At 33.7% G+C, this 11,355-nt stretch overlaps 1 protein-coding gene across 2 annotated transcripts; it reads right to left on the bottom strand.

Annotated features, from left to right (window-relative positions):
• Nucleotides 1-226: 226 nt before the first annotated feature.
• LOC112569574 lies at nt 227-10,694 on the bottom strand. Of its 2 annotated transcripts, none has more exons than XM_025247389.1 (9): nt 10,482-10,694; nt 8,890-9,207; nt 7,869-8,002; nt 7,048-7,219; nt 5,808-6,056; nt 5,166-5,297; nt 2,041-2,133; nt 1,776-1,844; nt 227-1,610 (listed from the first exon to the last, which is right to left on the bottom strand). In XM_025247389.1, the coding sequence occupies exons 1-9, from the start codon at nt 10,543-10,545 to the stop codon at nt 1,561-1,563; spliced, it is 1,281 nt and encodes a 426-aa protein (XP_025103174.1). In that variant the 5' UTR covers nt 10,546-10,694; the 3' UTR covers nt 227-1,560. The 2 variants fall into 2 exon arrangements, with proteins under 2 accessions (XP_025103174.1, XP_025103173.1); XM_025247388.1 differs by lacking the exons at nt 227-1,610; nt 1,776-1,844; nt 2,041-2,133 and adding exons at nt 2,199-3,262; nt 3,448-3,548; nt 3,892-4,254.
• Nucleotides 10,695-11,355: the final 661 nt, after the last annotated feature.

Below are 11,355 nucleotides of genomic sequence, written 5' to 3'. Positions count from 1 at the left end.
GATAGCTAGATGCAGGAAAGAGAGAAAAAAATGCAAAGGATAGGAATTATAAATATATATGAATATCAACAAAATTTTTTAATTCAAAATATTCATTACGTGATAGTGAACAACTGACACTTTCTTTTATATTACTTCCTTACAGCACAAAAATAATGGATTGGATGACGAAGAAAGAAATCAAGAAAAATAAATAATCAGAGACAGGCAGGAATAAATGGCAAATCAACAAATTTATTGATCCTCAAATATTTTTATAATAAACAAGTGAAAAGAAGAAAATCTGTTCTTTTGCATATTTCTAGTCGTCGTGTTAACCCTTTCACAAGTAGTTATGTTTCGCTGCTCGGGGAGGCTTGCAGTGTGGGTGTGTGTGTGTGTTTTGGGTGTTCTTGTAAACATTATAAATGGTAGTTGAGTCTTTGGGAGCAGGAACCTGTCTCTCGTGCTGCTCATACACTGAGTGTATGTTTGTCAGCAACAGTTCCTATCATCATGTAAGATTAGAGGGAGTACCACTTAAAAAAAGTACGCTGTACTTAGGTGACAGTCACATGAAGTATTCATCCTCTCTTCTATTCACAAAGAATCTTTTATATAGAAAACATTAAAGGTTTCTTTTAAATAGCGTTTAAGCGTCCCACCCTTTCCTCTTTTTTGGTCACTGTTGTTTATACGCCCTCCACTTTCTGTTCTTTCTTTGCACATCCGTTTACATGCTGCAAGTAAAGAGTGACGCTAACCACCAAGTAGACTTACTGGAAAATGGAGGTACAAAAAGGCATAGGGTGGTCAGGATACACTTGCAGCAACAAAAATATATATACAAAATAAAAGAATGAAACAGTTATTGATATAATACAATGCAATAATCCAGAGATATAGACACACATAGGACATCTAGAAAAAAGTTAGAGACACGGGTGTAGACAGGGAGAGAAAGAGGGAGACATGTACACACACACAAATATCGAGGCTGTTATTACATAAATTTACAAAAGGCCTGCCATTTCAATCTCATATCAAAACCGTTTGATGACTGCACAAGTGCACAGGCACTTGAAGGCCACTGGTGTTGACATCAATGTCATTCAAGACAAAAATCGTGGTACATGTATACCGCAGGGGAGATCACTCGTCTGAGTGTATCATAAGAGGCGGGCTACTTTGTATCTTTTGGTCCTAGAATGGTCTATATAACGTTTAAAACAAATGATGCTTGGACTCCGCAATGGACAATTATGTCCGTAAAGAAATTCTGAACCTCTTAAAAACTATTTTAACAAAAGCATGCTAAAGACATGAGCAATATCGTAATAATATAATTCTGATACTTAAATATCTTTAGATAAAAGTCTTGTTATTGTTTAACATCTCCTGACCGGGAAAAATCTACAGCAGTTTATTATCAGCAAATGGAAAAAAAATACTATTTATTTTTTTATATTGTATTTTTTTCTTTTATTCCGGACCATTACTAAAAGCACACAACGTATTGTAAGGCGGATTTTGTGGTTTCCTACACAGCACACGTGATCTTCCACTGCAGTGTTTAAACTCTTAAGGACTCGAAACAGTCGTAGGAGTCCTCGTCACCTCGAATACTGCAACTAGAAAACGATAAAAAATGAGATGCAAAATATCAAAATGAAACTTAAGATCAATGAAATTAATTTGATAAACCAAAGCATCAAAAAAGTATAAAATAAGCGCTAATCATTCCTAGTTTGTAACTTTGCCTTCTTGCGATTTTATTTTAATAATTTTCTTTATACCTGTATGTTGCGATGCACCTGGTTTTTCAAGAGTCACTTCCTCGTAGCGATGTTCGTCATTTGTTTTTCCTGTTGTCATGTCAGTAGATAAATAAATCGAATGAACAATGATGAGTGTAAAAGAGCTTAGTAATATCACTTTTGCGATTTCATATTTATGCGTTTTACTGAGAAATCATGAAAGTAGAAACAAAATGTAAAATAATATTGCATGCTATGTGTATAAAAGCACACTGTAGCTTGTAGGATACTTCACTGTACGTACCTGGCGATTGGGGTGCTTCACCTGCTTTCTGGGTGAGATCATCATAACTGTGTTCGTTGTTGGCAGGTCGTCTGGCCGTGTCGTACAATGGAGCTACAATTAGAAAGCAATCCTTGGCTTTATAGTCACATGGGACTACAAACCACACAGAAATAGGCTCCTCGTGTAGAAATATGTGACCATTAAAAACAGAGCTTTGTAAAATGTTTAAGTCATCTTTATTATTGCGTCTTATTTAGTAATGAAACATATGTGTTTTTGTCCGACTATAAGTGTTATAGATGACTACATTTATAAAAATAGTTAAAACACCCTTACTTTTGTAATAAAAAGCAAACTCGTTAAAAAAGACAACACATATAAAAAACGAAGAAATGGGTACAACAAAATATGCTAGGAGGAGGAGATAAGTAGCGAAAATTGCGAAAAAAAGATATTACTTGTTTTAAATGTTGTAACTCAAAGAACACACGTCAGGACCAAAACCAAATTTTAAAAAATAACACAAATGCTGAAGAGATTTCAGTATTTTATTTGTTTTTTACTTTAAAACTAATATCGCAATATTTTATGACTTCCCAGGTAAGGTACATACAGGAGAAACTCAATGTTTGCTCAACGAAAACAGTCAGAAATTTAAAATTAAATATAGATACAAAACTGTTAACACAATTATATATTATGATTGGAGAAATCATAGCCATCTAATTAGTGCATATAAGGAGAGTTTAAATTAAACAGTATTAAAAAAATAAAAGAACAACATTTAACATCCATAAATTAATTTTTTGAAATGAAGTCCACACATAAGACATAATTAGTTGCATAGTGTGAAGGAGTAGTTATTTCTATATATATGTATACATCAATATTACACATAAACTTAAATTTCTATAATTTTTTTCAAATGCAGTAAACTTTAAGAAAAGCATTCTCTACACTAGCCTAGAGCAATTTTAACTGAAGTTTTTTTCGCTTGATTCCTACATTGCATATTGAATATATATCAACTGTCATCAATCTATTGCCTAAATCTGTTTCATTAAAGTACTTTTTATATTCGTATAGTAAATGTTTTTACTGTAGCGTTAAGTACAGTTTTTAAACTTTATTCATGTTGCAGATGGTGGTAGGTAGCAGCATGGTCCTCCTGTGCAGTCCGATCCTCTTCAAACTGTAAGGCATTGTATTCCTCCTCTGAAATCCCTGCTTCGTGACTGTCCTGTTTAAACATGCAATTTATTTGTAATATGTACATACCTAAAAAGTGACAGCTACAGAGTGTATTAAACAAAAATACATTATTGAACAGACCATCATAAAAGATGATGAAGATGCTGCTGCTGCTGCTGCTGATGATGATCATGATGATGATGATGATGATGATGATGATGATGTATCTCTTACCAATATGACTGGTTTTGTTCCTGTAGGCGTGACAGCACAGGGAACTACCTCGTAAACGCCCAAACCAGACTCAGTCGGTACTTCAGTGACATTCATGTAGCCTGACCATTGAAACGACAAACAAAACTTTATTTATCTCCTATTACAATTTTAGAGTCCTTTTTTCATCTAACTAAATGAAGAAATTATATATGTGTATAGAAACACTTTTTACTGAATAGTTCTTTTATTACAAATTATAACAAGGCCTTTAAAGGACTTATTTGTATCTACATTGTTCTGATATTTATATATTACAGCTTTGACTGCCAAGTTGGACGTTTAACAAGTTAACAATATTTACTTATTTTTACTAGAGTTATATTACATAAAATTGCATGTTAAATTTTACAAGGGCCCTGAAAGTTGATGTTCGAAATTTGTAGAATGTTCCATGACTTTTACCTGATATTTCACTGACATTTCTTGTTCCTGGTGTAATTGGTTTGGATTTCATCGCCGGCTCGAATGCAGTCCTCGATTCAGATGTTTCCTGTCTCGCCAGGTTATTGCCTTCCCTGATCATTGTAAACACTGTATCATCATTAGCTCCACAGATTGTTACATATTCGCCATTGAGGGCACTAGATGTCGTTGTCATGGCGACGGTGTAGAGGTCTCCAGAAGAAGCCGCCTGACGCCTGATGGGAAATTGTGGCTTGGGCTTGTTGACCACTGCATAGGGCGTAGCTGGTGGAATCTTCCGATGAAAGAATTTGCAAAGACATTGCCAAAATCTCAGGTTAATGGTTCCTCTTCCAAACATTCCTACAAATCAACAGCAAGCTGTAGTCAGCTCAGAACTTTAAAAAATCCAACTGAATTAAACAGATTATCATAATATATGTTAAAGTAGTATTTGTAAAATCTAACCACCTTCTCAAATTAATTTAGAGACAGGCGCTGCATTTCGAATATCTTGTACCTAAAGGAGAAAATACTATATGTAATAAAACACTACACTTAAAGTTTTATTAGTGACGCTTCATTCAAAAAATGTAGTCTAAAATATTTTAAATAATTTTGCAGAAGATTTCTACAGCATGTAACCTACATTTTAAACTATCCACAAACTAGGATATTAAAAACATAAACACGCATGCACTCATTCCCACATGCATATATTATATGAAAATGTCTGAAGAAAGTTACTGGAATGCAACAATATTACTAGAAAATAAACATATTGTCAGCAACATTAAATGTACTGTTACTAAAGATGATGCACAAAATATTTATCTTTAATAAACAGAAAAGTAACTCGCCTGACTAGGAAAGTCATGTTTCATGTAGATGTTAAACATTCCGGGAGGGAGTAGAATCATACAGCAGCTTTAACGACCAAATGACAAGTAGTACATTCCGGGAGAAAAGTGTTTGAAAAACGATTTGCGAAATATCGCAGTAAAATGTTCAGTTCTTCAAATCACAACTTTCCTTTTCTATTGAATTTTTATTTTTATTTTTTTACATCGTATTAAGTGGAAGATTACAGAGAGACAAAAACAAATTAAAAGGAAGACATAGGGATAGATTCATAAAAAAATCTTTGAAGTGCAATAATTAAAAAAACTATTTTTTATTCTATTAAAGAAATGGAGATAGTGATTTTGACGGTTGGAGTGATGGAACTTTGGCATTTTATAAAAGATTTGTTAGCGAGAGAAACAAATTCACACCTTTCCGCCATTTAACGATGTAAACAGCGATGACAACTCCAATGATAGCTAGAGTACAAACAGCTGCCACACAGCCACCAATGATGCCTCCTTTAGCGTTGTCTGATAATGCAGTTTTATCCTTTTCGTTTTCTGAGTATACAGAGTACAAACAAAAACATATTACTTTACATTGCGTAGCAGCATCTGAATAATTTATAATATGGTATGTTACACATATTACCGATCTAATACAATAAAATGTTATTAAATTTATATATCTATCATCGGTATAAAAACAAGATTTTACAGTACAATAGCACAAACACACAATCACCTCTTATTATAAACATCAACCTTCTCCTTACTCTTGCTCTTGAGGTATGTCTTTTACAGTCATAATACAAAAGTCAATCATTGTTTAACGATGTGTGTAATTTTATGTTTAAGGAAAAGACTTTATTATTTAACTTTACACTGCTCTGTCTGCTGATAAGAGTGCAACAGAGAAAAAATGATGACCACCTATGTTCCTCGAACACCAAGTGGGAAAGTCGAGCACCAGCTGTTTTTAACTCCTTTACACATATAAGATGCATGCATGTGAAAAAGAATTTAGCAACACATCAAGGAAGCTTATTTACAGACTTAGAACACATTCACCTGCAATTCGCAAAGTGTAAACAATTGTGCGGTTGATATATCCGTTAGGACCCCATATCAGCCGACATGAATAGTTGATGGCGGTATTTTCGGGCAGAGTATTTTGGAGAGATAATGTATCAGTACCACTTTCATCCCATACTAATTCGGCAGGTGGAGTTCCTGGATTTGAAGAGGTACATTTGCAACTGGTACCAGACCGTTTAAAAACAGTTTCTGGACAGTCATGGTCAGGTTCACCAGGAGGTACTGCACACACATACACACACATCTTCAAAATGTTAATACCCTGTGTTTGCTAGCTAATAACAAATTTAATTTCTTTCATTTTTGTTAAGATTTTGCATGAACAACAACTCCCAAGTAAAAAGATATATCTAGTGGGAGCAATACAAAACAAGCAAGATTTCAAAAACAGGGCGGTACAGAAAGAACACAGGATGGCCATAAATGATGGAAAGGAGAAATAAAGGAAAAGGTTGAAAAAAATGATAAGAGTATAATAAGAAGGCCTTGTAGAGAATGAAAAGGCAGCTGGAGAAGGAGGCTGGTAGTTATAGCATTGTAGTATTATCAAACTTCTGAACAAGAAATATTTAAAGAATCTTCTTACGTCCTATTGTCGTTTCAACTGTCATAATTTCTCGAAAGAGAGAAAAGATGAGGACATATCATAATAGAACTCTTAAACAGGATATGAGAAAAGAAGTTTTTAATCAGCAGCTTAGAGTTATTTTTTAGACGATATCAGACATACGGAACTGGTTTTTAACCAAAAAGTCTCTTACTACAGACGACAACTTGATTATTGTACTGAATTATAACACCAAAAATTGAATTTGAATATCTGCTTATTAAAATGAAGTAATGAAATGATATCATACTGATTTTTCTTTTCCTGTTTTGAGTGAGGACATGAATAAGTAACTACTTGTAATATTAATGAGAGAAAATACACATAATGCTGTAAATAATATTATAATACTGTAATACTGTAAATAAACTAAAAACCTTCAATTTCATGTATTTATGCTAAGTCCTTTTATGACTTGACGTGTGTGTTAATATTTTATGTAGAATTATCTAGTGAGTTGGCAGAGACAATCAACTCTCGAAAAAAGTATGCAATATTGGTTGTATTTGTACTTTAAAAGGGTATTTTTGTAAGGTAAAAACAGTGATTAAAAGTATTGAAAATATCTGGTATTTAATCTTAAATTATCTAAATGTATCACCTTACCTATGTTTATGGTTTTATAGAAGAGATTTTGGGAACCAGGATCTATATCCATACTGTAGGTGTAGCTGCCCTGGGAAACAGGCATATTTTGACTAAAGGAGCAAACTCCTCTTTCATAAATTCTAGTGTCCAAGAAATAATCAGTCATGGGACCTTGAAATCCTTCTTGGATCTGCAATGTGTTTGAATAAAACGGGTCCTTCACAGATGATAATATAATGATAACATACAAATTGTCATAATGTATAAAAATGTTGACTTTGAAACTGAAGCGATGTTAACACGGAAGACTAATTGCTAAATAATCAAATCTCATTTTCCTTTCATCCAGCTTATTGTTTCAAATGACTCAATAAATTAAATGAATCAATACACGCATCATCATAGATAGAAAAAATATTAGTAATGATGTTCTGTTTCTTCAGGATTGCTTGGCATCTTAATTGGATCTTACTGCGACCTTTCCAAAGTTCAGTTAGTTTGCTTATTTTAGTGTACGTTCCAAAGTCTTGCGCTTTTTTTATATATCTGAAATAATGTACAATGTATATCTGGAATGGCTGCATCAGATCGTCTAGTTTCTAAAAGTCGTGTTCTTTGACACGATTGTTATAATCTTTTTATAACTGCAAGGAGTTATACGTATTTAGACATGGTTTCATCAGAGCGCGGAAATATCATGTTGTCGTTATTGTCTTTATTGATCTCTGTGCATTAGCAATCTGTCATTAGGAAGGATGTGTGAGTGGTTAAAGGGATTGATATTCTTCCATATGATCCATTTCCAATTATTTGACTTAGGAAAACTCAGGCTGTAGTACCTTAGTATTGTTTTTGCGCCAAATGCAAATGTAAACACTATCTGACGCGTACATCCTTTCCACTGCGCATGCCCCGTATATCTGCCACTTTGTGACCCGCACATCACAGTTTTCCCCGCTGATGAGAGCAGGTACTGTTATAGAAAGAATGACATAATATTATTACTATCATTGATAATTTAATTTTAAGCAAAACACTTTCGACGACGATGATAACGATAACGATACCGACAACGACGACGACGACGACGACGACGACGACGACGACGACAATGCTGCTGCTGCTGATGATGATGATGATGATGCATGTTTATTGACTTATGTGTGTGGTTTCATTTTCCCATTGTCTCCATTTATTAGGTAGTGTGTCTGTCTTTGATTTTAGTGCTACAAGCAACTATTTTATAGTGATACTGCTAAATTCACTCTACATGCGTGTTTAAAAGTAGTACATCTTTCATAAGCGTACATGTAAGATGCAAACGATTTAATAATCGATTTTTCTAATTTTTAATATTATACTGAAAATTTGACATGGTCACACTGTTGCAAATCAATAAAAACAGATACTATTAATAACGATGATGATGATGATAATAATAATAATAATAATAATAATAATAATAATAATAATAATAATAATAATAATAATAATAATAATAATAATAATAATAATAATAATAATAATAACAATAACAATAACAATAACAATAACAATAAAGTACGTATGATATAAATTAGGATAAAAAAGTTTTTTAATGATATGAGATTTAGTTACAAGAACATTGCTTCTACGTACAGTTGTTTTGAATAGTCATTTCTTGAGTGAGTCCCAAATTACATATAAAGTAAAACATGAATAGAGGTATAAAGAAAACTTCTTGTGCAACTTACTCTCGGCCGGTTAGGACATTAATTTTTGTCCTGTGAATCACGTAAAAAAGGAAATGACTGTAGGTATGGTACAACTTATACTCATCATACAGTTAAAGCCTGACGACTATATTTGAGTCCAACTCACCGATTACCCGTAGTTGACACGATGCTGTTTCCCCTGAGTCGGTATTGCGACAATGGTAAACATAGGCTTGGTATCTTGTAACAACGTTGATGTCAAGTTGACTCTCGTAATACGATGACACCGATGTAGTTAATATGGATAAGTTTATTGGTAATGTAACTCCGTTACTTACGTCACACTTTATGAAACTGCAGTAACCAATTTCATTGTAAGACCAAGACCAAAGTACCTTGCTTTGATATTGACCACAAATCAAAGTCACCTTAGTTTCCTCTATGACAGTTCTTTTTTCATCAGAACAGTCACGAATATACATAGCTGAAACACAAACATTAACATTGAGTGATCAAATAATCCACATGTTAAATACAAATTATAAATCATTGTATCGTTTTTGACAGTTTCTAGCTCTTACTTCCCCACAGATACATCCTTCCCTCCTTCTGTTGTGCAATGCTAATTCTTTGATGGGTTTCCTATTCCATACTTCCATAGAGATCCATAATATATAAATACTCTCCTACTAATATAAGTACCATCAACTCAAGTTATCTGTAGTAATTATCTACCACTATCTTAGATCACCTTAAAGACAAGCCAGTGCATTAGTGTGTGTGTGACATACAAAACATTTGCATTCTTTAACGATCCCTGTTAATTTAATAAGAATACTGGTTGTGATTGCCGAAGTTTAGAGGCTTCGGTTAGAAAGTGTAAATTCCTGCAGAACGCTTTTCTTTTTTATCATTTGTAGTATTGTATGATAGGGATTAATTCAAATAAAATAATCGTGTGGAAGTAATTCTTCGATGCACGTCTCTTATTTAAAAAAAAATACAGAGAACTCAAACTTTGGTATAGATTAGACCTTGGCCTATTTTAAGAAGGAAAGGGCGAAACAACAACAAACATCCTGATCACAAACCAAAATATTATTTTTAATTAGATAACATATACCACAACGCTATTATGATACAAAACAACACGTCGAGAGTTGTAGTTGGATTTGATCCAAAGAATATCAACCTATAAAAGTTTAAGAGGAATAAGACATCTCCTGTCTGCTAGGTATGAAAGGCTCAAAACCTAATCAGCTAGTAGTCAGAACTTGTTTCATGCGAAACATGTTGTGGTATTTGTCATTTTAAAGGATAGATTCTAACATTAACTACTTCTTACACATAGTGATGATTAAATTGAGCTTATTAATGCTATACAAAATATACACCATTAACATCAATATAACGCGTGGTGTACGGACCCAGACTCAAGTTGGTGGATAGTTTTGAAAACTGAAAACTGAAAATGTGTTCTAAGAGTTTGTTATTCTTCCCTGTCTGGTGTCACAGGAAACTACAGACTATAAGTTGTGACCATAATAAGGTTAAAAACAACCAAGTGATACGCTCCCGCAAGCCTTTTTCACGTTGTGTAGTCACATCTACATAGAGGGAAAGGTTGTCATATTAAAAATAAATATTTCTAGTAAAAATTAGTTACAGAGATTAAAAAAACACTATTGCCTATTTGTCACCATAGTCTTCCGTTGTTATAGTAAAGCGTTTCGATAAATAAATACAACAGCTTTTTACCTGCATCTGCCTTTACAGCAAGTAGTGCGACACCACACAGTATCCACAGACTCCACACAGCCATCACTTATCTCACTGTTAAGAACTACAAATGTTGACAACACAACTAACAAGGCAATGTGAACAGCTATGCTGAAATCACCTTCACCTGCCACACAAACAACAATACTGTCTGTGCGTGCGACCTCTCACTTCAAGTGGTGGTGACACACTGGGGACAGGACTGGGAATCACTTCCTTCTTCTATTTAAAATGTCTCGTGAGGCTTATCACGATAACAGGACATTTGCACGTGTTTCTTGGCAGTTATAGTTTGCACCCCTGTCAGGATTATATTTCGTATCATAGGAGTATGTTTTCAACATATTACTTATATCATATGTATTAAACATGTGAATAGCCTTTGACAGTTTCTTGTTGTTATTATGTAGACATTTACACAGAAGTAAGCAATGATCAAAACTCGCTCTGTTGTGTTACAAATCTTAATTCTGTATACACGTAAGTTTGCGAGGGAATATAAGACACCGGCCTTTACCGCCGAAAAACAAGATATTTTCTCCACATTGATAAACAAGTTTGAAACAATTTACTACACAGACTTCTCTTTCCCTCTCCTTTCAATCTTCGGTTAGAAAAATGCAGGGTTTCTGGAGAAAAATGTAGGTGTTTTGCTGCTAGAAAAGAAAGATTACAGGAAACCATAAACTAAATAAGTTGCAGACTAGAATATGTTTATTTTCTTTACTTTGTCAACTAGCAATGAAGAGAAAAAGATATCAGTCAAATTATGTTCCCTGTTACCGAGACAAACCACGTTAAAGAAGCACTTTTTACTCATAATCCACATTACGACATGAGAGTGATACTGCAG

This window comes from Pomacea canaliculata, linkage group LG7 (assembly GCF_003073045.1).
Source record: "Pomacea canaliculata isolate SZHN2017 linkage group LG7, ASM307304v1, whole genome shotgun sequence".
NCBI classification, from domain to species: domain Eukaryota; kingdom Metazoa; phylum Mollusca; class Gastropoda; order Architaenioglossa; family Ampullariidae; genus Pomacea; species Pomacea canaliculata.
Note: the sequence above shows the minus strand (reverse complement) of the source record. Positions and strands in the feature narration are given on the sequence as shown.

Coding starts and splice junctions, on each gene's coding strand:
- LOC112569574 (XM_025247388.1), bottom strand. CDS start 10,545: ATGGCTGTGTGGAGTCTGTGGATACTGTGTGGTGTCGCACTACTTGCT. Junction 9,208..10,481: donor TGCTGTAAAGGCAGATGCAG/GTAAAAAGCTGT, acceptor TTTGTGTTTCAG/CTATGTATATTCGTGACTGT. Junction 8,003..8,889: donor GTGTCAACTACGGGTAATCG/GTGAGTTGGACT, acceptor TTTCTATAACAG/TACCTGCTCTCATCAGCGGG.